We start from the raw sequence: 26,022 nt of genomic DNA on the forward strand, positions 1-26,022 counted from the left end.
AGCCAGGTCACCCAGGAGAGCTCCTCCTTTTGCCCCCCAGCTCTGCTACCCGAGAGGGCCACAATGCAGTACAAGCAGGAGAACTGAGTCTGGATCCGAGTCCGGATCCATCCCAGGGGCAACAGTGACAGCCCGGCTCATGCAAACTGAAATCACAGTCTGTCACTGAAGCTGAATCTGCTGCAGCTCTCCCTCTGCAACTAGTGCCTTCTGTCTGAATTGCTCAAGAAAAATACTAGCTTGACATATTGGCTTTGCTGAATATTAAGATGCCTGCCACTTGGAAGAAGCAATGAGTTGTGAGGTGATACAGCCCACTGAGTTATTTAGTGGTAGGAAGCCTCATGGTAGTGGAAAACTACATGTAAAGTGACAGATGAAGCTTTGTGTAAATAATTATAATACACAGTCCTAACTGTATCCCTCCAGGGAATTGCTCCTTGGAATTATGACAATCCTATATGCAAACATCACCCAGTGCCTGGTGGCAGTTCCCAGAAAAGCCAGAAGAGAATGAGGGCTGCATCAGCAAAGGGACACTTGTTCTGGCCTCAAGAATGTGGAAGTGATCACAGAAAAAGACCTCCCAAGGAATTACTCTAACCTCTTTGTGTCCAGTTCATATAGAGATTCTACATTTGATCTCATTATACCATGCCGGCAGAACTCCAGCAGCATCAGCCGAGTGAATTAATTTACTCCTGCTTAAGCAGGATCAAGTCAAGCTTTGTCTCTGACAGGCATTAACACTTGTGCTTTCAGCAGAACTTGTTAAGCAAGAATTCCTAAGGATTTGATTCACTTTCCCATATTTCAGCAACATATATAGCAGAAGATAAGAGCTTTTTTGTGTAAAAAAAACCCTGAAGTGTGTATTTAATTATACCTTAATTAGTTAAGGAAATTAATTACTCCAATGTTGCCTATCATCCACATTAGATAATTTAACAAACATGATTTCATTAGGGCTTTCTACACCATTCAGTTTTGAAGGAATGGCAAACTTCTGTTACATCTCACATTCAAAGAACCCCAACACCCAGTATCTTTTCTGACAGACTGATTTTAGGATAAGGAATACCTCAGCTGGTAATGTGTTTCCTCTTCAGATCAATGAACAAACAGGTGACGTTCATTCCAGCACTCAGTTAAGGTGTTTCAGGGTTTCTTCTTTACACAGCTGGTATAACTTCCCAAGGGTGGTATCCAAGGGCCAGAAGCAGGAGAGACTTGCAGGGCACCAGCACCTTGCCAAGGGAAGCAGCAGCATGTCAGTAAATGTGCTAAAGTTCCTTGAAATATTCAGAAAAAGTTGCTGCAGCCAGCCTGGTTTTCTTAAGAAAACTCCTGATCACCAACAAAGCAACTGGGCCTTGAGGTGGACGGTGAACCATACCCAGAGAAAAACTCTGCCCAGGAGCCAGCAGCAAGGGAGCCCTCCCACTGCCAAGCCAGGCTACAGCTAATAACATGCATAGAACAGCCCCTCTCAGCTGTGCTTCAACACCACCTGGGAGCAGTTAATGGCAGGCAGCAATATGAGTGACCAAGATCTGTGCCTAGGAAGCAGTTTTTCTGTTGACAGTTCTCCTCGAAAACAGTTTTCACTTTAAACACAAAGAAAAATACAGAAACTCTTAGGGACTGATGAATTCATAACAAGAATACAGCACAACTTGAGTAGTTCCACCTGCAGCTGTGCCAGCACCCAAGCCACGTGCTGCTGGGACAGTGCCTCAGCCCATGCCACAACACTGCAAGCAGGAGCAAATGCTGTGGCAATACCAGGATCTGCACCAACCGAGCATAGAAGCAATCTTCCAGGACCTCAGTGCTACAGGGAGCTATCAGCATCAACGGCAGTCAAGCAGCACGTCCAGACACTGCACTAACAAACACCACTGGCTGCACCTCAACATACTCCTTCTAGTTTTAAAAATTACTGATTTGCTTTGTTGTGGAACCCATGTGCTCATAAGACAACTGCATTTTTTTTATACAAAGTCCACATAATGTAGCACATATGTGCTGTCTTAAGGTAACTCTAAAGCCTGCATTTATTTGCAGATGACGTATCTAAAGAAAATTGCTTTTTCTGCTTCTCCAAGCTGAAGTGCAGATTCCTTGGGAGAGTACAACAGCATCTAGCCCTATAGGAGACATCAGCAACGGATGCCTGACAAGCATATAATGCCAATCATAGAATCAACTAGGTTAGAAAAGACCTTTGAGATCATCAAGCCCAACTGTTATTCCAGGACTGTCAGATCCATCACTAAATCCCTTATGCAAGTGCTTTGGGAGCAGTTAGAAGTTTGTGCCCGAACAGGAAACTCACAGCAAGTTCCTTAACCACTGCTTCACCTTCAACCCTGCTCCCATTCCGTGCAGAAGGCTGCAGCGCAGCTCCGGCTGCTCACCAGGGTTACGGCAGCGGCGTGCTGAGAGCTGCTGCCGGGGCAGGGCAAAGGCAGTAGGGCAGCGGCTCTGAGGGCACCATCGCCGGAGGCTTCTGAAGCACCCACGCCACCTTGAACACCTCCGCCTCCCCTGGAGGCCGTTTACGTCCGTTCACACCCGACCGCAGGCTCCCGATCCACCGCGTACAGGGCACGGCAGCAACCGCTCAGACCCACAGCTCACACCTGCCCTGCTGCCCCGGCAGCCCCCGCGCCTGCCGCGTCGCCATGGAGACGGCGCCCTCCAGCGCCGCCGCAGCGGGCTGGGCCGTGCCACGGACGGGGCAGGCCGGGCTAGTACAGCACAGCACGACGCGATTTCTCCCCGCGAGTCCCCTTGCAGCGTAGGAGGCGTGCCCCGCTCTCTAAAGACAGACGGACAGGTCGGTAGCGGGGGTTGCGTGGAGAACCGCGGGGCGATCGGGGAATCCTCGGGCGGCAGGCCGCTCCCCGAGGCACTCTGCTGCAGTGGAGCAGATACTGATCGATCTCCCTAAAACCGCGGGAGGGAAGGTGGAGGGGAAACCGGTCAAGCGACCTTGATCAGCGGCTGGCAGGGCCCGGCTGGCACCTCCCGTCTCGGTAGCTAAACCGCTGCCAGCCCCGCTTACTGCATCCACAGCGTTCGGAGTTCTAATTAGATACATTCGGAAAAGCCTCCTTCATCTGTACAATGGTCCTGGGCAATTGCTTTGAAGTCATTGTGTGGGGTTAACAGGTGGGTTTGTGTCTTACATTAAGGGGAACATAGGGCGGCGTCAAACCCATCGAGACGCAGAAGCTGCCAGGAGCTTCAGTGTCAATGCAGAGAGAAACTGGTTGGCTCCACGAGCACTCCTACAGAAAATCAAGTAAGAAACAGCTTTGTTCAAGGAACAGCTGCTCACTTGTATTGTCTTTCACTCAAGCTGCCTCGGGCTTTCATAGAAGACTAGTGACTTTGCAGTTTCCCAGAGATCTGCTTGCAAAGCGGCGGCAGACCTGGAGCAGCCTCCAGGACCCCCCCACTGCAGCCCTCTCGTTACCCTCTTTGCAGAGCCACTTCTAAATGAACCTGCAGGACCACTCTGCCAGCCAACAGGCATAGGAGTGCTCAGCAGATGGCAGAAAGAGCGTACTGTATTCCTGCAAGAGGTACTTGCAAAGCCCCTTAGGAGAGCCAGAGATGTATCAACCTTTTTTATCCTCCTGCTCAGCTGAGCCATCCCAGCATGTGACTGAGTAACCAGCTCCTTCTCTCACCTGCTGAAGTACAGCACTGTACCTTAGGACACAGCACATTAGTGGTAGTTGCTGCTTGACCCCACCCCTTTTGGTCACCCTATCAAACAGCCTTTGTGCTTTCAAGTGTTTGGGTTTTGTTTGCTTTTTTCTTTCTTTAAAGTGTTCAAAAACCATGTAGATGAGGCCCTCAGTGACATGGTTTAGTAGTGGCCTTGGCAGTCCTGGGGTAATGGTTGGCCTTGATGATCTTAAAGGTCTTTTCCAACCTAATTGATTCTATAATTGTTTTTCAACACCAGGCAGCTCTGCTCTGTTGGAGAATGTCTCCCGCATCTCATGTGCCTCTAAGAGCAGGAATGATCAGGGCCACAAAACAGCACACCAGCTGAAAGTACTGGAGTTAGCTGTGTGCAGATCCATCCCAATAGAAAGGGGACATGCACAGCCCACAACAGATAAACATTGCTCTCTTCTCACTTTGGAAGGATGTTTGTTTAGAAATGCACTGTGAATGTGTTTGCAGGAGAAAACACTGTAGGCTTTGTACCTTAGGTGGCGCTTTACAAGTCCTTGGGGTGACTGTGCCTGTAATACAGAATAACAGTAAATCATCTACTTGGGATTGGAGGCAGCAGTGGTAGATAGAGATGATTCAGAAGCTGCAAAGTCCATTAGAGAGGGCAGAGTAAGAAGTGGAGGGTCCACCTACCCTGAATACTGTGCCCTGGGTGCCAGGCTTCCCTGTGGCCCTCAGTGCCATGGTGCACCCAGAGCTTGTGCCCTGCCTGCACAGTTTCACACCAGTGAAGCACCAGCACCATGCACTTTCTGAAGTTACTTCTTCTCAGGTGGGGTTTATGATCAGCTACACTCTGTGACATAGCTTGATTGCTGTGGTGATAACTAAGTGTCTTTGAACTGCAATTCAAAAGAAGTTCAAGCAAACCAGCATCCACATAATTCAGCCTTCTAAAAGTATAAGCAACTCCCATACCATTGCTTTCACTTTTCCTTCTGTGTTGGTGCATTCATTCATTCACTTCCAGGTGCATTCCTGAGCTGTGGGTCCCACTACAAGCCTAGGAAGCTGGGTGTTGACATGGGGCTGTTGTGATTTTTATCCCATCCTTTTAAATACATGTTCTGATTTTTTCATACTTTCCAAGGAGAAGGACTTTGAAAGATTTTGGTGTTTCAGCCAGCCCAGAGTTTCATCTGGCTATTTTCTGGAAAGCAGAATAAGCTTACTTGGAAGGGCAAGACAAATTGGGTGGCAACAAGGGGAACTGAAATTCAAGGCTGAAAGGACTGAGAATGTGTTTAGTTTGGCTGAAGGGGAGTCTGTAGCAGTTGGCATGCCAGCCATGTTGATGTCCAGACAGGAGATGATATATATGGGACAGCACACAGCTGTGCACGTGAGGTAGCTGGATGTCAGCAGTACTGAGAACAGTGCTAGACACCCAGTCATCTTTGTCGGTGCCATGGACAGTGGGATTGGGTGCGCCCTCAGCAAGTTTGCCAATGACACCAAGCTGTGTGGTTCGGTTGATACGCCGGAGGGAAGGGATGCCATCCAGAGAGAGATCTTGACACGCTTGTGAGGTGGGCTGATGCCAACCTGATAAAGTTTAACCATGCCAAGTGCAAAGTCCTACACCTGGGTTGGAGCAATCCCAGGCACACCTACAGGTTAGGCAGAGAAGAGATTCAGAGCAGCCCTGCAGAGAAGGACTTGGGGGTGTTGGTCAAGGAGAAAATGAACATGAGCCAGCAGTGTGCCCTCGCAGCCCAGAAAGCCAGCCGTATTCTGGGCTGCATCAAAAGGAGCGTGACCAGCAGGTCAAAGGAGGTGATCCTGCCTCTCTACTCTGCTCTCGTGAGAACTCACTTGGAGTACTGTGTGCAGTTCTGGTGTCCTCAACAAAAAAAGGATATGGAACTGTTGGAACAAGTCCAGAGGAGGGCCACGAGGATGATCGGGGGACTGGAGCACCTCCCGTATGGAGACAGGCTGAGAAAGTTGGGGCTGTTCAGCCTGGAGAAGAGAAGGCTGCGTGGAGACCTCATAGCAGCCTTCCAGTATCTGAAGGGGGCCTACAAGGATGCTGGGAATGGACTCTTCATCAGGGACTGTAGTGACAGGACAAGGGGTAACGGGTTCAAACTTAAACAGGGGAAGTTTAGATTGGATATAAGGAAGAAATTCTTTACTGAGAGGGTGGTGAGGCACTGGAATGGGTTGCCCAGGGAGGTTGTGAATGCTCCATCCTTGGTGGTGTTCAAGGCCAGGTTGGATGAGGCCTTGGGCGGCATGGTTTAGTGTGAGGTGTCCCTGCCCATGGTAGGGGGGTTGGAACTAGATGGTCTTAAGGTCCTTTCCAACCCTAACTATTCTATGATTCTATGATTCTATCTCAGATGTTTCCTGTCACTCCAAAGGTCAAAGAACCCTTTGTTGCGTTTATGCAGCATGGACTGTACTTAGAAATGAGAGAAAACCTCAAATGTCTCTACAGCTCTTTCTTCTTAGGACTAGAGAAGCTGGAAATGCTTTAGAGGATAGTGCAGTATTTGCTCAGCGCTACAAGTCACTGACCCTCAGCAATAAGCTGTCTCCATGACTTCAGTGGGACACTTTTGTAAAGCCCTGATCCCATGTAAGTGCCCAGTTACAGTCCCTCAGGCATCTGAGAAGGGTTACATGCAGACCCAGGTTGCCCATCTGAAACTGTAGGAGCAAGTCTGGCAAGAAGGCCTCAGGCAGCTGATGTGGTTGATGAAAAAAGGCTGGCATGATGAAAGAGGAACAAAACAAATATGTCTAGAAGATAAGCTTTCTGAGAGCACAGCATGGCAATTTGGTAATTCTCATTGTTGTTATTACTTGCAGCCCTGCATGAGAAGTCTAGAAGCTTAGATGTTTTGTGTGACATGGAGGTAAGGACTTATACAGGTTGCATATACATGCTTAATGGGTTTACCCCTGAACAAAAATATGACTCCAAATTGCTTTTGTTATTTTCCACTTTGAGTTGGAAGAAGATTTTGTGAAGCTGTTCAAGAAATCACTGTGCACGTTCCCATCCTCTGGCCTGCCTAGCCTTCTGGCCTACAGACCTGAATCATTACGAGAAATCTTACAGGCTGAGGTGAGTCAGTGGTAGATGTTCCCTACTGTGTGGCTTTTGCTGTTTATTTACTATGATTCCCATGTAGAAAAAATAAAAATAATGCCCTTTCCCAAGCCAGTGCAGGAGTTCCTTTACAAAAGAGTTTTTCTTTTGTAAGGCTCTTGAAATTATGCTTATTGTGCACTCCTGAACAGCAAGAGGCTGTGCAACTCCTCTCCCCAACGCTGCATCCTGTGTTGAGAGTTTTCTAGCAGAAGAATGTGCCCTCTGGCTAAAACAGCGGTACAAAGTTTGTATAAATACTAGGTGTACAGTTAAAGAATTACAAGAAGGGCATAGAGTTCCACGTAACTCTTAGCAGAGTAAAGTCATCAAAGACAGCTAATCCTACGCATGAGGTGAGGAAGCAAGGGAATTTCCAAGAATAATGCTCCAGAGAAGCCAAGTATTTCAAATTAATATGTTCTTTTCTGAAATTGAAGGATTTGAATGAAAGTGTTAAACACACAGTACAGTAAATCAAGTGTAAGCGAAGCACACCAGCTAAGTGGCCTGGAGCAGGTACCTACCCTTCACCCCTTGCTGCTGCTAATGGATTGCTCTCAAGCAGCTCTGAGCTGGTGTGCTGCCCTTGGGAATGGAGGCATTAGGCATGAAATTCAGCAGCACACTCTTGGCAACTGCACCTTCTGTAACTCAGTTTCAAAATATGTTTTCAAAAAATAAGATATTTATTTCAGAATATCTAGTACCCACCCTCAAAATATATCCCAGAGCAGCCCTGATTTGCATCTGGTCAAATACGCTCAGCTCTTTTGTCAACAAATCTGCTGGTGGTTCCTCATGAAATTCCCCACAGATTTTCTTATGATCAACAGTGCAACAATCTAAGAGCTTTTTCTCTCCAAAGCCCCAAGCAACATACTTGAAAGGGTTAATGCATCAGAGTACTCAGTTGTAGCATTCTTCGTGCTCTGAAGCTTTCTCTTGGAAGGAATGGGTCTCATAGGTACTACAGTTATTCCATTTATTTGAGGGTTTTTATTTATTTACTTACTACAGAACAGCTTGTCTTTTTGGTGGTTTCCTGAACCTAGTGTTTATAGAGTTAAATTGTCCCAAGATATCACAGATACAGATCTGTTTTAACTGCTCTTACACATTTTATGATGTTGCATTTTGAGCATAGCCCTCTTTCCCTAAGATAAAATGAGGATTTGTATGCTGATACTATTATTTTTGTCCTCCCCATGTTCTCTTTCCCTACCTCCACTTCAGATAGAGGAGGACTTTGCTCCAAGATGTGAGTACTGTGGCAGCCTGCTGAAGCCGTTCCCTTCCTTTGAAGACATTTGCGCACTGTCACAGGATTATGAATCAGTAAGCTGGTGGGAAAGATTAGCAGAGGTTGGCTGTGGAAAGGCCTACTCTTATGGCACCACTCTTCTGCCTTTCAGAAGTTTTGCTGTGAACATAATCGAGACCTCTATGAGTTCATTGTGAATGAGAGGAAGATCTACAGAGGCACCTGGAACATTCTCACCAATGCTGGCCCCCAGAAGACCCGTAAGGGGAAGACCCACAAAGGTGCCTGGAACATTCCCATTGATATTGGCCTCCATAAGTTCCAGGAGAGGAAGACCCATGAAGGCATCTGGAGTGTTCCCATTGATATTAGCACCCAAGAGTCCCATGAGGGGAAGACCGACAAAGATGATGGGAGCATTCCCATTGATGTTGGCTCCCTTGAGGGGAAGACCCATGAACGTGCCAAGAGCATTTCCACTGATGCCATCCCCAATGAGTCCCATGGCACCGAAGTCGACAGGCTGCTGTCAGAGGAGAGGGTGTATGAGAGGTACCGTGAAATGACTACAGGGAGAACTGGGGATCTGGTCTGTGTAAGACACAACAGGTGACTCTAGGGAGAAAAGAAGCATTAAGAAAATGAAACTGCAGCAAGAGGTAATGAGAGGAGAAAAAAATTTGCTTTAGGCAACACAAGTTCACATTCTATCTGCAGCCTCTTGGCTTTTCTGCCATCAGCCTGTATTAGAAGGTGGGGAGGTATGTACTGAGTAAAGCATTCATTCTACTACTTCCAGACATAGTATCTAGAGATAGGTAAAGCCAAAAACATAATTGCAGCTGTGGGTGGGATAACACTCAGGTCTAGTTTTACCCCAGATACTGAAACAAACCTTGAATTTGTGTTTCTCTATTTTGCTGCATAAACTGTGACCAAGCATTTGGATTCTAGTTTCCAGTCACGAGAACTCTGCAAGTTTGACTTCTACTGGGCTGTTTAGTAGGAGGCCCAAAGCTTATACAAATATCCGAGTCTATAGCATAGGCTTAAAGAAAAGTAAATCAGTATACCTGGACGTAAACTGCTAAGCTTGCTTGAACATCCTTTGCGGTATTATGGTGTCAGTACCTCATATTATGTACAGAGCATAAACCAAAGTCATTGTCAGACACTGTCAAATTTACAGAAAGCTAGATAAGAACAGTCAATGTATTCTTGGAGATTAGTTGTTTCCTTGATCTTGGAAAGCTCTGCTCTTTCACAGAAGATCTTGACACACAACCCATTAAAATGTTTAGTCTGTTCATTGAAATCTCTGTAAGGAAACAATTCCTTTTTGGTAATATTCCGTTGACTCTAACTTATATGCAATTGTGTGAATGGAGAGAAAAAAGCAGATTCAGAAACTTGCATTCCTATGGAAAGGATACCCAGTGCCTCTAGTTTTCAAAACAGGATATATGAAACATCTCAGGAACACTTTCATTTCCAGGCAGCTGGAGAGACGATCAACCAGCCAGTTATTTTTGCAGGCAACAAAGGCAGCACTGGCATCTGAATGTGAGTTTGCATTTCCTTACATATTTGTCTATTTATTACAACAATGAATTCAATGGAATTGCTTGTCCCTAATGCTCTCTAATGGAACAGGAAGATTTATACGACGACACATTAGCTCACTGTCAAGTGTGCAATCCCTTTAAATTAGATACTGCCATATTATATGGCATGAAAAAAAACAAACCCAGTTACATTCCCATTGCACTGAAACGATCTCCTTGCTGTGACTTTCAGTATTTAAATCTGATTGTTTCAGCTGAGATGCACAGAAGTTTACTTTAGAGAATAATGAGTTGGCAAAACCAAGCCCTTGGAAGGCATGAACTGCCGGAATTAGGGGGATCAACATTTTGCCTAGTCATGTGAACACTCCACTAGATCCTAGCCCAGTCTGTGAATGACTGAGCAGCCCTTTGGATCTAGCTATAAATTTAAAGGCATTTTGACTAAGAACAGATAAACTAGATTTATAATATGGGCATATTTTCACAGATGGCAGGGTACAGAGGCTTTTGTGGCACCAAGGATTTCAGATCATCAGTTCTGCAGAGCATGGAGCCATGAATGCTATCCAAAGAAAGTCATAATACATCTTTTTCCATATCTCTGAAATAGCTGAACACTTTGGACTGTCCTTGTTAGATAGAAAATACCTTGAAACAAACTCCCAGGATGGAGCATTTCAGCCAGAAATCCCAAGTTACAGCCTCCCTGCCATCGGCACTGCCAGCCCTACCCAATGCACACAAACCTTGCCTTTCTCCTCTAGGTTTAAATGCACCTGGCACAATTTTCTACCAGCTTTCCCTGGAGCCCCCATCACCAAATAGCTGGACGCTGATGCCTGCTGAGAGAGCAGCAGAGCCCAAGGAGGAGCCCATCTCCTACAGCATCACCTGCTGTGATTTTACCTCTGTTGGTGGAAAGGCAAGTAGCTGCTGTGGACATGTCCAACAGGATGTGTCCACGCTCCGGAGCGGCTGGAGCCTGGCACCTGCTTGCCTTTCAAGGGCAGCTGGCGCAGGACTGCTCTCATCCATTTTATCATTTCTCTTCCAATCTTAGGTGGTGAAGAATGAATTGCTGGAAAAATACTACAAACATGGGGGGAAATTCCTTACCATGCTTCCAGATGGAACAGTGCAGTTATTGTATCCTTTACAGGGTTCATTGGCTTGCATTAGTCCAAGGTTATTACTATAATTTTACATGAGTCATAGGCTACTTTATCACCAAATACCCTGGTCCACCATTCACATTTGTTTTCACAGTCTGGAAAAAAGCAGTAGTGAAACCACTTACCTAGGTCTTGATCTGAGGTTCTTCAGATCTGCCAGTAGCTTCCATGAAGGACAGGTACTTGTGCCTTTAATACCCAGCTTAAAAAATGTGCTAGCCCAGTGTTTAGATCCACTCCTGAGCTCTGGCCACTTGTGGACGGGCACTGCTGGCTAAGTGGCCTCCCAAACCATTCAGCCTTATCCTTCCCACAGGGACAAACCAGCACATCGTTTCTCATCGGCACTGGGCTAAGGTCTCTGCCCTGCAGGCAGGAGTACATAAAAGGTGCACTGACAAACTGAAATTAACAGTGTAACTAAGAGTACTGCTTGAAGAAATAAAAACGTGCCAGTTTCACAAAAGGATCCCGTAGCTTTCAGGCTGCCTTTGCCATTATTTAAGCCATAACATTTTAAGCCACCCAAGTTATTTTTCCTTACTGTGCCTGACTTTTTTCTGACCCCGGGGTGTATGAAAGTCTACCTGAGCTCTGCCACAAAAGCAAACAGGCTTGAGACTACTTCTCTGCTCTGCCCTCTAGGCTGCCTTTGTCCCAGGGATGCTGCTAGTCACAGAGACTGGCAACGTGCCATAACCACATGTTCTTCCAGTAGCAAGTCTTGCTGAAAGGAAACCCCAGTGAGACACAAAATACCTCCTGCTCCAGTCAGGTTTCTGCGCCAAGGGCCTTTTTTCTCCACATTTGTTTTCTTTTTAGCTCTGGGAGGATAATACCTGCCCCTGTTTTCTCTGCTGTAATCCAAGTTGAGTATTTTTAACACCTCACTTTGCTAGCCTCATACTTTCAATCATTAGTGTTGTCCAGGAACATGTCTTTAAGATAAAAACTTGCTAAGCAGTTCTGCCTGGGTTATTGGTTAGAAAGCAACAAAAATGTATTCTGTATCTCTTTTGTCAGTGTATACAGAGTACTTCAATGTAGCAGAAGAGCACTGGCAGTGTCCCAGGTTAACACTGGCAGCACACCATCATTCCACCTTTTACACAGTGATCTGGTTAATGGGCCCATTTTTATACTCCAAAGCAGTGCTCTGAAATACTCAGAATGTAATAACAGACCAGACAAAGAAAGGAGTTACTAACACCTTATCTGACGACAGCTATCCATCTGGAAATCTGGCAATCATTGTTGTACAGAAGAAAAAATGTCGTGTTTGCATAGTACAGGAAGACAAGTCAAGTTACGCCAAAATACAAGCAATATTTAAGTCTGATGGCAGAAGTACTTGCTATTATCCAAATGGAACTGTGTGGTATGTTTAAGTTGTTCAGAGCAGTTTTGCTCTCCACTGTGCTTTTTAAATTTCAAAGGTCATAAAGGGTATTTTTAAGGGCATTCAAAAATTAAAAGACAAGTATAACAGCTCGAGGGCCTGCTTCAGGTGCCTCCCAGAGGGGCAGGGCCACCCCAGCTGTGTCTTGAGAGGGAGGCGTTAGACCCCAAACTAGCTGTGCCTCAGTCCTGTCCCTCTGTGGGAGCTGCAAGGTTCAGAGCTTTGATTTTCCTCTCTTTTAGGATATACATGAGCGTTCAGGGAGGGCAGTATTTGGACCAAGCAGGCAGCAGGGTGAGGAGGTGGACATGGCCAAACAGCATCATGCCACTAGGACCCTATGTCCCGCTGAAACCCATCTTCATCTCCCTCAACCGGCATGTGGGGGTCAGGATCCTGGGCCAGGATAAGATCACTGTTTCCTTCCTTGCCATGGGGCAACAAGCAAAATTCAACGTGGGACCCAAAATGCAGGTATTTCTCAAGCGCACAGGTAGCTCCACACAAAGTCACTTTCCACTGCAGAAGCAGGGCAGCCAGGGAAGCTCCCATCCATGGGGAAGCATGCTTATTCCACAGTGGGTTCTCCCTATGTTGCCCCATGGTCCTGCCCCCCAAAACAGCAAACAGTGGAGGTGTACCTGTGCTCAGGCCCATGCAGACGGGGCTCACAAGCCCTTGCAACCCTGACTCTATGTAAGGGGCTGCAAAGTGCAGGAAGCACTCCCAGGTAGGTCCCCACTGTCCCTGCCTGCATCCCTGAGGGTCACCCTGGCTCTGCTATGGTGAGAAGAGCTGTGATCCATGAGGGCAGGCTGCGTGGCAGCTCCCTTCCTCCACAGGTTCCTGCCACAGGGGCAGGTTTGTCTGCTGGGGAAAGACCAAAATCCTGAAGCCATGTCCCATGCTGCTGCGGGGCTGACACCACTCACCTCCGCTCCCCAGGTCAGCAATGTCAGCCAGCTGCCTCCCCCTGCCCCACTGAGTGAAGACGAGCTCCTGCTGCTTGCCTTTAGGGTGAGGATCCTGCAGCTCTTCGACAGACTGCGTGGATGCTTAAACTTTCCTTCTAGTGAGCAATGGGACAAACTGAAGCCTCCAGCATACCTTATCACACAGACTTTGAAGATATTACAGCTTTGCACAAGTTCTGACATAAATGATGAGCTACGCAGCTCAATCAGGGCAATAATAAATGCTGAAGTCTGACCAGCAAGTGTAGCGTGAAGGCAAATCAAGCTGGAGATGCTTTCCGAGGCTAAGGCATCTGCACACACTCAATGAGGTTTTGCCTGCAGTCCTGCCCTGCTGTCACACAGTGCAAAGGGCACCCCACGGCCATTCTGCGTGGCCCCTCTCCTGGGACCTTCCCACCTCAAGGTGGCCTGATTGGTTGTTTCAACCCATGGATGTGGCACAAAGATAAAACCCAATAGAGCACAGGTAAGTTATAGCCCGTGACAGGTATATGGGTAGATGTTTGCTCAGAAGTGACCCACACAGGCACTTCTCTGCACAGTCAGTGCTTCTGCCAAGGACACGGCACCAGTGGAATGTCCAGACTTCCCTGGCACAAGTGCTGGATGGCAGCTCAGCCTGCTGCAGGTACAAGACACAGTGGTGCCCCATGCACAGTGAGGCACAAAAGCACACTTTGTCCAAAGTAATCAAAGGTCATCGTCTTGGCAACGTGTGCGTGGGTGCCAGGGACAGGAAGCTGTTAATGCACACAGCAGAGTGCAAGGACGAGCTGCAGCCTCTTGGCAGCAGCTCGTAAACAACCAAAACAGGGGGAAGGCTCTGCTGCAGTGGGCACCCTGTGCTTCCTTCCCACCATGCGCCCAGTGGCTGTGAGCAGAACGAGCAGAGGTGGTGGGGCATGGACCCCTCATGAAATGGTGACCTCAGGCCCCCCCTGCCACAGCTCCCAGCACTTGGGATGTCTGAGGGAGGTGCAGTGCCATAGGAATACCTGCTGCACCAGGACACTGCCCCGGGTGCCACAGAGCCAACAGCCCAGGCTGCTGTGTACCACAACCGACACGGGGACCCCTCTCATGGAGAGGGGCATGTGGGGAACGGGGAATGTCAAACAACACCTTCTCAGGCCCAGAGCTGCCCTGGCTGGTGCAGAAAACCTTGAAGGCAAATCTGGCAAGGCCATGGGAGATCAGGGCACACTGGAGACACCAGGAGAGCAGGGTGATGCTGGGGGAGGGGTTCCTCACTGTCCTGCCTTTTACAGGTTCTCCAAACACATGTAAAATGAGCTTTTACTCAACCACAACACTAGTAGGAAGTTGCACAGTAAATGAGTAAAAAAAAATTCCAATTTATGTCAAATTAGGCTCTGGATAAACATACTATTCTAAACATACAGATTGGGAATTTAAGTCTACCAGTCCAAGACAGATATTACTTGCTACTTCATGTTCATGACCAGCATACAAGCTGTGTTAATAGCACTACTAACACCATGTGGAAGGGGCTCGCACCATGCCACCATAGCCAGGCAGCCACACGCAGTGCCTGCCAGCCTCCACCACCTTGAGAAACACCCTGTCCCCAGGACAGGAGCAGTGGTGGGACTGCTCCTGTTTGCACACCCGGGCTCACCCTGGTCTCATCCAGGCGTGCCAGGCCTGGGAAAGGGCAGAATCTCAACATTCAGCAAAATAATCAGAGTTTAGATCCACGCCAAAGCCTGTAACACGACCCACTGGCAAAAACTGCCTTCTAGAATTACTGGAGGTGGCATTGGCACACATGCACCCCCAGCTGCCCTTGCCTCCCCACGCCCAGGCAATTCCAGCCTTCCCCAGTAACGGAGCAAGGGACAAACCTCCTGTGCCACAGGGCCCAGCCAGAGCAGCATCCTGTGCCACTCAGCTCATCTCCTGTGGAACTCTGCAGGCTCAGCTGCGGTGGCTTGGGTGACAATCTCTGATTAACTGTCTTCTAGATTCTAAATCAAAGATTTAGAAAGATGAAGATCACACCTAGGAGTTTAATTTAGACCTGCTATGCCATTTTAAGTCCATTTTCTAGCAGGACTGCATCTGATTTACACCAGCATGCGCTGAAACGTGAGCAGAGACCTTTGCCGCGAACGGCTTAGCTGTAACGTCCCGTTTTTCTACACTCGCAGTGAATGGGAAATGAGACCCATTTTTTGTCCTTCTCTAGTCTGCATCCAGACCTGTACCATCTACCCTTGTGTGTAACAAGCCAAGATCAACAAGCTTGATCCTCTCAGATCTACTCTTTAGTACCCAACTTTACACATGGGTGAAAGCAGTTGTGTTTTCACACAAAGCTAATTTAGATAAATGTGTCTTTACACCTTCATTTTAAAATCACAAAGTAGCACTGTACAGGAAGGAAGAGCAAATAGCTGCAATGTCACCACCAGGACAACACGAAGGTGCCTGGGCTCCCCGATGCCCTGCAGCAGTGCTGGCAGTCGGACCCTCCTCCACAAAAGACAGACACGTTTAGGAAGATGATGCAAGGAGGAGGAACCCTTGAAGCATTACTGATCACACGGAACGTGTGGAGAGCCCTGCACTGAGTATTTCTGGAGGCTGGGAGAGCAGTGAACAGAAGCAGTGTACACTCACCCAGGTCTGTCCTCCCAGACACTGCTCGAAGCAGGCTTCCTGGCTGCAGCTGCCTGCCAGCCAAAACTGCCCAGCTGGGCTTAAGCTTGATTTCAGGAAACACCAATTTCACACTGGAACCAGTTCTCCCAGTTGAAACACCAGATACAGAGTCACCAGTTAGTGTCTGGCAACAGGTTTACCATAAGGCTGGCAGGTATTGCTGCCTCCAGCGACTGTCAAGGTTCTGTAAGTCCCATTTTACTGTTCCATTTTTCCTAAGTGCTCTATGAATGGCAATCTTGGGCCTTGGTCCAGCCCATACACCCAAGCCTGCGCTACACACCCTACAGCCCAGAGCAGATACAACCAAAACATTGCCCAGCCTGCAACACCACCCCACGCCAAAAAAAAAGCTTCTGCTGCATTGGAGGGACATCAGCAAAGGTTCTCACACACCAAACACTCATGCAGTGACAAACCACCCGCCTAGGTGGGAGGGTAGGGACAACCGCGGGCAGCAAGCAGAAGGTGAGCAATTATCATCACTAGGGCGACGCTGTGAACAGCTCACAGAAAATCTTAACCTAGCAACACATCCATGCACTCTAATTATTTCCCAGAAGTGCGTAATTAGTGAGAAACTAAAACTCTTTCCACACTAGAAAATTTTGGTTAATCTATTTCAGAAGAGAAAGCACGAATTACCTGAAGGGATGATTTCATTAAAATCAAGCATAGTGGCCTCAAGGCCGCTTCAGCAGCTGCAATGAGCAACACCTCTGTAACAACTGGCACGGACTCCTCCCTCAGCTGGGTGGACAGAGCTTTGGTTACACACAACATCCCCTACATCAGGCCTTAGAGCCTCAGGGAGTGTCAAAAACCATTCCCTACAGACCATGTCAGCTGCCTCCAGGCTCCCTTCTCATCCAATTTACTGTCCCAACGACGAGAATCTCCCTCCCTGTTCAGAGACAATATTTGACATGGTGGGTCTAGGAGGTACTCCCGCTGGTTCTACAAGGGGGGTGAAAACCTGTAGCTCAGACCAGGAAAAAACCAAGGTGGGAGGCAAGGCACTGCCAGGACCCAGCTCCCACATGGGTGCCACTGGAGCAGTGGCTCAGCCATCCAGCCTAGAGCACTGCATGGCCCAAGGTACCCAGTGGTGACCAGTAACTAAGGATCACAGGCTGCAGCCAGCAGCTCACATCCCAGGGAACTCCCAGCCCCTCCAAGAGAACCACACCGGGACTCGGGTCTAACCCAGCAGCTCCCCAGAACAGCAGTACCTGAGCTCCAGTTGCAGCTGGGCTTCAGGAGGAAGAGACAAGCACTGTGCTCCTTCCAGAACACAGAGGCTGTTAGGGGCTGCAACAATACAGACACAAGATTAATGACTTCGGAAAGTAGGCTTTTTATGCTTTTTCTTTCAGTTGCAATTCTAATATCCATCAGTGACTCAAACAAGGTACTTCACACAGTAAATGAGAACTCTTTATTTAAATTAACTTTCCTGGTTTCTATTTAGGACAGTAGAAAGGCTCAGCTGCTCCTCTCTTCAGAATGGTCAAGGAAAAACCTCTTGAACTGGCCGACACAATTTAAAGAGCAGCTGACCTTAATTTTTACTGAAGTCACAAAACAATGTAACTACTCTGCAAATAATTTTGTTTATATAATTTAGTATATAATGCACTGTTCAACTCTGCCATATATTCTGAAAAATATACAAACTTGCTTTAACCACATTAGAGATACCTGCCAGAGAGCTGTCACTTAACAGTTTAGGACAACATCAGACACTCCTATAACTTCATTTTAAACTACAAAAAGAACAAATTCATATAAAATACAACAGATTAAACAAACTTTTTTTTTTCCAAGGAAAAATTAGGTATCAACTCAATCTGCGATCGTGTGAAACATGACTATAAAATAAGTTACAGTTAGTAATGCCTGCATTGCTGAGCTACGAACTGGTTGAATGAAATCTTAAAAAAACTATACAGTATTATTGCACTCCATGACTGTGCAGGACCTGGAAACACGCCAGCACTGAAACAGCTCTTTCATTAAGTTTTTCTCAGGAGGCATAACGCGGCTGCGAGAGAAGCATCCAGTCTGTACTAACAGCGTGCTGTCTTCAGTACAGGCCTTCATGGGTCTGCGCCGCGCTGCCTTTGGAAATTGCCACTTAATGCCTGGAAATGGAGACACAAGCGTTACAGTTGGCATCCACACTGGCCCCACAGAGCAAACTGCCCCTGATGCTGTCGGAACAGAGCAGAGGAAGTTGCTGCATCTTGGGAGAACAGCAGCCAGGCACGCTTCGGGTTAGAAACCTGAACTATCAGCACTGCTGCTTGGGAGGCTGGAACTCATGGCAAGAGTACTGTCAGCATTTAATTCTGGGGGACCTCCCACAGGGATACCATCAGAATGATGCATAGTTAGCTTGAACTGACAAGGAGACACTGAAACACAAAGTCACTGAGCTTCACTATCAACCCCTAGACTTTACTCTAGAGTAAAAACCCCTAGACTAACTCTAGAGTTACTTCCAACATGGAAATACAACCGAAGGCATTTTTTGTTGCCAGTCTTCTAAACTCATCCCATTAAATTCTACATAACAACAATCTTAGCATGTTTTGAAAGCTTTAAAGTGACATCCATCTACTCTAAATGTAGATGATCTAAATGTCTAAAATGACATCCATCTTCATCTAGCAAAGAACACTAAGACCTTCCAAGTCCATACATGCAGGATCCTGGGCTTCAGCAAGCCCATCTAAAAGACAGGACCATCAAACTTTTTAATATTAAATAGTATTTTAAAAATACACACCAACTTACGTCGTATTTAAGATTAATTTTGCTAAATTACTAGGACAAACCAGATTGAGCTAAACAATGTCTGGAGGACACTGTCTGCAGGAAGTAGCAGTCAACTGTTTCTCATATTCCCTGCACAAGGTAGCAATCTCTCCAAATTGCTCCCCCTACTTCAGGAAGCCTCAGGAGTGTCAGCAGAGGAAGAATGGATAGGGCACAAAAACAGGGCTTGAAGCCTGAGCTCTGTAGCAGTGAGGGACAGCAAAGTCAGCCCTGGGTGCACAGTGTGGTTTCCTGCAAGGACCAAGACTGCCTGCAGGGCTCTGATAGAGCTGAGCATCTCTGGACATACATCTCCCTCTGCTACATTCTTGCTCATGCAAATACAAAAAAAGCAAAACCATATTAAGCAGAGCTCCAAAGGAACCTGTGCAGGTGTCTGAACAGAGCCAGGTCATTGCCTGCTACAGCTGGGACCAACTAATCAGTCTGGTCATCATCAATGAGATGAGCTGCAAGATGTCAGCTGACTGAAACGGCAGCACAGGGTTGGTCACTTGGGAGCGGGGCCTCTGTTGGCAAGGCAAGGCCAGGGAACCCATGTCTCATGCCAAAGCATTCTTGTACAGCAAAAACCTGCAACGCAGCCAACCGGCACACTTCCCTTCAGTGGTCTCCTAAGGGTCAACTGTCAGGTTTTGCACCAAGACAGTCTTTTTGTAGCACATCAATGTTCCAGAAGAACTGTAAGCTAAACAGGTGACACAGGAACATGGAATAGGTTTGTCATAAAATATGTGAGCATGGATGTGAACCCTCTGCTCCTAACAGTCAAGGACTGTTTGCAAAAGGTTAAAACAGTACAGCGCATGGCTGGGAGCAAGAAAATATTCTACTTTCTAGGGTCGTGCAATTCAATCAGGTTACAAGCTACACAGAAGTCCTTTGCACACAAGCTATTTTAAGGCACATAATGCAGAGTGTTTTCTAATCTCAGCACAATACTATTCACTAACTTAAGGCCTTCTGCATGCAGCAACCCATCACCTTCTGCCCAAAGGAACACCAGCTTCTGGTTTTTAAACAGGCAAAACCTCCCACCAAAACAGTAAAACCATTCGTGTCAATTTAAAGTCACTAGAGCTGGCTCCCCAGCAAGAGACTTTCAAACGAGCAAATACAGTTTCAACATTCAGTCTGCAACACGTGGTCCCCCGCCCCCGAGCCAACAGACAACTGCTGACTAGAAGAAGACTTACAAGAAGTTTCAGTGCTGATAAATGGGGCTATGATCGATGATGGGGCATTGACTCCATGTGCACATTGAGCTTCATTTCGTTATCAAGAATTTGTACAAGCTGCTGCATGGAAGGAAGGTGGCCAGACTCTAGCTTAGACCACACCGGAACATCTACCACAAAACACACAGAGGGGAGAAAAGCACTGTTATACTGGCAAAGTCAGAGAACATGTAGGGCTAGTTCAAACATAAAATTAAAAAGATCTAGGAAGCTATGCAAGTCTGTACTATGGTATACTGAGGAAAATATCTGGATCAACAGCATTCTAAACCCCTGGCTATACTAAAGGCTGGATCAGCTAGGAGAGTAAGAGTCTAATGCTTCAATTTAGAAGTACACCGTATGGATTTAGAGGTTCAAAGTATGCGTTGATAGAATGCCTAAGAATAGATTAGGGAGTGGCAAAACAGCATACTGAGTTTTTAAACCATCGCTAAATCTCTGTGGGTCTCATTTGTCTTCATCTCACTCTGGCTAACATCTAAGCCTGACCCTCAAAAGTTCTGCTTACCACAATCTGGCTTGGAAGGTTTCACTCAAAACAGCTGCAACCATTACTCCCAACCCCAAATATAAAAGGCAGCAGAATCCATAAACACTTAAGGGTAAGCACAGCATTCATTTCTGCTGTTGACAAACACTTACTCTCTCAAACCTCCATCACTGCTACAGCACTTCATGAACCTGCACTGAAAAATACAACTGTCCTCTTTGACATAAACCAAAAGCCAGACTGGAACCACAGTGTCCCAAAACACAAACCAGAAGCATACAAAAGCCCAGATGTGACTGTTCACCCTGGGAAGACTCTGATGTCAATTCTAAGCTGAGATTTAGGACTAGAAGTGCACTGAGTTCAACTACTTTGATGCAATACAGTCATCTTTAAAAGGTTTTGCAGTATATAATTTAGAAACTACTATATTGAAACACACTCTGCACAACCACAAATTGAGGTTAAAGCACAGAGCTAGATCACATACTTGCACATAGAACTTGAAAAATTCTGTACTCCATCAAGCTTACATAATCTTTACAATTATAAAATTATTTGAAGGCGGAAGGCCCATAAACTCTTAACCTGAAAAATCAGTATGGCTATCCACTGGTACAGAAATCTGGGAATAGCAATGGATTCAATAGGATTCCAAGGCTAAAACACATTACAAAACAGAACAGGGAAAGCACCTGATTAACTGTAGATTATGCTTCCCTAGCTGATCATTTCTTACTTAATGCCCATCACATGTAAAGAAAGAACATAATACCATTATTCCAAGTGACCAAGCAAGTCAATTTTTACATAGGTGTTTAAAATGTATGTAACTGACATCTGTATGAACTGCGTTATGACTTCCATGATTTTCATAATTTGTGATATTGAACACCTGAAGTTTCAAAACAGATGGTAATTTCCACATCCCACCATGCTTTGAAATATACCCCTTTTCATAACACCATTCCTCATTCTCCCCCCAACTCCCAGCTCTCACAGTCTATGTGTATACGTGCAGCACAATGAGATTCCCTTAAACAAAGTTCTCAGCTCACCATTCAAAGTTATTTCAAATGCACCTGTTGACATACACTGGTTCTCAATCATGTTGCTCAGGAAGAAGACCATCATACAAGCATAAACCTAGGAGAGAGCAGAGAGAATCCCAGGTACTTCAGCCGTGTGAGTCACAGCTTATTTCATTTACTCCTAACAAGCACTGGCAGTTTACAGGCAAGTTAACAAATAATCTTCCAATCACAGACACATCTTCCTTTCATCCTCTCTTCAAAAAGATTGTGTGCGTTGCCTTTCCTAGACAGGTATCAGCACTGCTCTGAAACCACTCAACTCAGCTCCGATTCAAACCACGTTACATCTTCTCGCTCCTTCCCTCCACAGATCCACGTCCTTTGTAACAGCCAACGTGCCTAAGTATGTAGCTACAATGGCACTTGTAGGATTACACACAACTGTTCCTACACATTGCCAGTCACTGTCAGAGTTAACACTCAAGATCAAAGAACCACAGGGGGAGACACAAACAGCAGCTCAAGTCAAACTGCATTTGTTCATAAGAACTGTTAAACATTGAGCATTTTATCCAGCTCATCATGTGGAATTTCCATTGGTGCCTCAGGATGATACAATGCAAACTTCAGCAACACAGCACCTCTCTCCAATGCCAGCACCTTTGCAGGCACAAGGGCACATTCACAGGAGTTACTGCAATATTGAAGAATCTAGCACAGGAGATCAGTCATTCCACAGGCAGCCTAGCTGGGTAGTGCATTTGGCCCATTTAATTAAACAGGATACATTGCAGCTTCTCTATGTTCAAACTAATAGGTTACAGAGACTCGTTGCATTGGGTAGCCCAGTTTGAGGATCTGTGCACCAGTAGCATACATAAAGCAATTATAAATCACTTTTGTCTAGTAGAATAAATCTGGAATAAGGTCACTATAGATAAGAGCATAACAACATCATTCTGTTAGCATCATCAGTACTGACTCACAGAGATATTAATCCCACAAGGCACAGCCTGTTATGCCCAAGTATGTTCTGCAAAAACACCCACAAAATTGCAACTTCATTTTCCTAACCACCATCTAATTGCATGCCTAATCTATTATGAAGTTTGATGAAAGCAACAACTGCAAAATAGTTATAAGACAATAGGGAAGCTGCAATTTTAACACCAACAATATAGGCTTGAAACTCTACTCTTGTGACCTAAAAAAATAAGATCTTTTATCATCTTTATCAGCAATGTTAACCTCGGCTGTCCCTATTGCAACACCATCAGCTTGGAAAGAGATGCAGAGAATCAAATGTGGGTCTGTCAAAAATATGAAGCACTATTATTAAGAATAATTATGCTACAGTAAAATTCTCCAGTATATTTTGTTACAGAAGCCTAAAGATTGTTAAGGCTGCAGTGAACAAAAGTTGTCAGTAAGAACTGTGAAGTACTCCCACAGCACTTTAGAATGAAGTCATTTTAAAACTGCTTTTCCAAAAAATCAAAGAAGAAAGAATACCATTTACCTTATTTTCTTGGCCCCACTGCCAGATGCTTGGAGCTTGCATGCCAAAGAAAGCAAACGGATCCTTGCCGACGATTATTAAGCCTATTAATACTAGTTTGAAGACAGACAGGAAGGATGCTATGTGCCTATCAAAAGACAACATATAAAAGTGACTTAGAAGGTTCACAGTTACTACTTCACCACTTCACAGCTGTAATTCACCTAATAGAAGAATTCTGACAGTGTACAATTGGTTTCTAAGAAAATACAAAATTTTTCAAGTAAGGTTATCTCCTGGGGGAGGGGTGTGGATGGAAGACAGTTAAGAAAACATCCCCCCACAAAAAAGCACCACACCTAACCAAACACATGCACGCTCAGAAAGATACCACTGATACCCTTCTGGTACACCAAGCTTGCAGATGTTTTGGGTTTTCTTCCTCCTAGGCAGACCTCAAGCAGAAATTTGCTTTCAACTTATACTTGTCCAAAATGGATAATACATTTAATCTCCTAAAGAAGTTGTCCCATATTAGAGAGACACTAACTTGAGAGTGACATGCACTTCTTCCTCGTATTTTTCCAGCAGATACAGAAAACCCCACAGCTTCTTGAAAGAATCAAACCTCAAGCCAGACAGCAAGCTAACACTCAGGTATTCAATCTTGTAGCATTCTCACCACTGTAATTATTATAGTAATTAGGTCAAGAAGCAGTTCAGGAGCTACCACCGTAACTGTAGCATCACTCCTCTATTACATACGCAGTGGTTTAAAATAACAGGAACAACACTATTTTCATTTTGCCTTTTTCCAAGTTTTTTCGGGCTCCCCCTGTCTCCCAAACTGTACTTAAGGACATCTTGGTAGTCTTTCTGGTGAGGTTAGAACTCCCCTGACTTAGATGTTAAAGTCAAACTCTTCCCTCATCTCAAACCTTAACTTACTACAGGAATTAGTCACCAGGTACATAAACCTGAGCAACAAATGTGAATTTATGTGCAGATACATCACGTGGAAAAGTTGGAAAAATTCACTGTGGAAAAGTTAATGATATGATTTACTTTAGATTAGAACATGACAGACCTCACCATACAGGTGTCCAGATGGTAATATCTGAATGGAAAACTAAGGTGGCTATCTGGAATGTAGAACATAACCAAACTTGTATGCAATCATAATGGGAAAAAACCCCTTAGTTTCTATTTTCAATATTATTCAAGTGTAAGCGCTCATGTTCACCACTCACCACACTGAGCGCACATGTTGGAAAAAAAGACAATTAGGACTGCAGGTCATTAGCTTACCTATATACAGGTTGAGGAAGGTAGTTCTCCCCTTCAATTCGGATGTCAGGGTACCGCTGGCTAATAACCCGCATGTACTCCTCAAACACCCGCCTGTAGCCTCAGGAGACACTAAACACAGACAGGGATTGTCACTGAAACTGAACTGCTGCGTGTTAAAGTCGTTGCTGAACTGGCAACACCAGTACTTGCGCTGTTCATGAACCATTCAGTTTATAACAAAATTAAAACTCTTCACTACAACGAAGAAAACTTATCTGCAGCTGAGTTACACATCCCAAACCCTGGCACCTGGCTGGGCATACAGGTTGGGTTTACACAGGTTTGTTTTCACAGCACAGACACAATGTTTTGACAACACCCACCGGCCAACGAATCGCAGCTTTTCCCTGTGGGAAGCTGACACAACCTGGACTCTGGGAACCACAAGCGAATGTTCCCGTTCCTTCCCGGAGCAGCAGAGGGTCTATTTCGGCCCCCAGCAGCTCTGCCCGTCCTCAAAGGACCATGAGGACACTGTGATAGGCGCTGAGATCTTCAGGGGTTTCCACAAACAGGCTACACACGCTTGAACTACTTCACTCCTCCTGCTCGGTCTGGTTCTGAGCAGCCAACACTATCAGTAACGTTCCTACAATGATGCAAGGGTGTCTGGTCTCCTTGATCGCTGGCAATAATAATGAGAAATCTCCAAAACACCCTTCACTACAATCTTTGCTAAAGTATCAGCTCCTCCTAAACGCAACCCCAAGTCACGGGTTATACGAAAAGGGCCTTAGAAAAAAGGGTTTACCGCGGGCCATGGCTTTCCCGGTCATTTCCCAAGCGCTAACGGTTACCGCCAGCACCCGAGCCCCGCGCAGGACGGAACCGGGAAGAGAAGGCCGGCACCCGCGAGCCGGTGCCTCCGCAGCCTCCTGCTCCCGTCAGCCTGGAATGCAAGGCCGGGCCGACCCCAGGCCCCCCCGCACCCCATTGCTGCGTACGAGCGCGGCCGTCCTGTCAGCCACGTCCCGCTGCCGCATCGCTGAGAGGAAGACGGGGGAAGAGCGAAGGGGAAGCGTAGGCCCGGTCCGCGCCGCCATCTTGCCGGGCGCCTCACCAGATCTGGAACTTGAGCAGCGGCCCGGTGGCGTAGGCCATGCGCAGCTTCTTGGCCGGCAGGCCGCCCTGCTTCTCCGAGCCCCCGCCCGGCCGCGCCGCCAGGGCCAACAGCAGCAGCAGCACCGCCCGCATGTCGCCTCCGCCAGCAGCCACCGTGAAAGCCCGAGAGCCCCCGCACCAAGGTCTCGCGAGCGCCGCCCGGCCCCGCGCAGGCGCCGTCTGTCACGTGACTGCAGCAGGTCCTGCCCCGCCCCCGGGTGCGCAGCGGCGGGACCGAAGGCGACTGCGCCTGGGGTCGTTAGAACGTGGTGGTTTTAAACGCTCCGGTTTAGTTAGGCAAACGTTACGTAGTAGTGAACCCCCACCGGCAACACTGCACCAGCGGCAGACGCACGGCGGCCAGCAAGGACGCAGCCCCCGGAGCTCGCTGCTGCCCAGCAGCGGTGCCCGAGTGAGGGGAGCACTGCGAGAGCTGCGCCCAGCCCGCCCCTGGCCACCCCTCGGGGACGAAGGCTGTCACTGCTGCCCTGCGCACTCAGCGCTTCGGTCTGACTTGTCATGAGTAAAGAAGCAGAGACCGGG

General features: G+C 46.8%; 2 protein-coding genes across 17 annotated transcripts in view; one reads left to right on the forward strand and one right to left on the reverse strand.

Moving 5' to 3' along the window:
* The window catches only part of SELENOT (selenoprotein T), a 62,122-nt gene extending 36,481 nt beyond the window's left edge, over nt 1-25,641 (reverse strand). For 7 of the 16 annotated variants that reach the window (XR_013957314.1, XR_013957315.1, XR_013957316.1 and 4 more), the window contains exons 1-6: nt 25,439-25,641; nt 24,337-24,447; nt 23,050-23,176; nt 21,555-21,642; nt 17,906-18,068; nt 1,082-1,247 (exon numbers count right to left, since the gene is read on the reverse strand). Coding sequence is in view for 2 of the 16 variants with exons in the window: in XM_080622538.1 (XP_080478664.1) it covers nt 17,869-18,068; nt 21,555-21,642; nt 23,050-23,176; nt 24,337-24,447; nt 25,439-25,572 (660 nt within the window). In the remaining 14 variants the exon portion in view is untranslated. Of the gene's footprint in view, nt 1-1,081; nt 1,248-8,623; nt 8,739-16,569; nt 16,829-17,156; nt 17,236-17,339; nt 18,069-19,961; nt 20,114-21,554; nt 21,643-23,049; nt 23,177-24,336; nt 24,448-24,701 lie in introns of those variants that run through there. The other 9 variants (XR_013957323.1, XR_013957324.1, XR_013957326.1 and 6 more) reach the window with 9 other exon arrangements.
* ERICH6 (glutamate rich 6) lies at nt 7,474-14,195 on the forward strand. Its single transcript, XM_080623227.1, has 7 exons — nt 7,474-8,316; nt 8,496-8,718; nt 10,329-10,613; nt 10,752-10,837; nt 12,089-12,241; nt 12,505-12,736; nt 13,208-14,195. Exons 1-7 carry the CDS (start codon nt 8,027-8,029, stop codon nt 13,469-13,471), a joined length of 1,533 nt encoding a protein of 510 aa, XP_080479353.1. The 5' UTR covers nt 7,474-8,026; the 3' UTR covers nt 13,472-14,195.
* Nucleotides 25,642-26,022: the final 381 nt, after the last annotated feature.

This window comes from Psittacula echo, assembly GCF_963264785.1.
Source record: "Psittacula echo genome assembly, chromosome: 7".
NCBI classification, from domain to species: domain Eukaryota; kingdom Metazoa; phylum Chordata; class Aves; order Psittaciformes; family Psittacidae; genus Psittacula; species Psittacula echo.

Coding starts and splice junctions, on each gene's coding strand:
- ERICH6 (XM_080623227.1), top strand. CDS start 8,027: ATGAGGATTTGTATGCTGATACTATTATTTTTGTCCTCCCCATGTTCT. Junction 8,317..8,495: donor GAGACCTCTATGAGTTCATT/GTGAATGAGAGG, acceptor CATTGATATTAG/CACCCAAGAGTCCCATGAGG. Junction 12,737..13,207: donor ACGTGGGACCCAAAATGCAG/GTATTTCTCAAG, acceptor TCCGCTCCCCAG/GTCAGCAATGTCAGCCAGCT.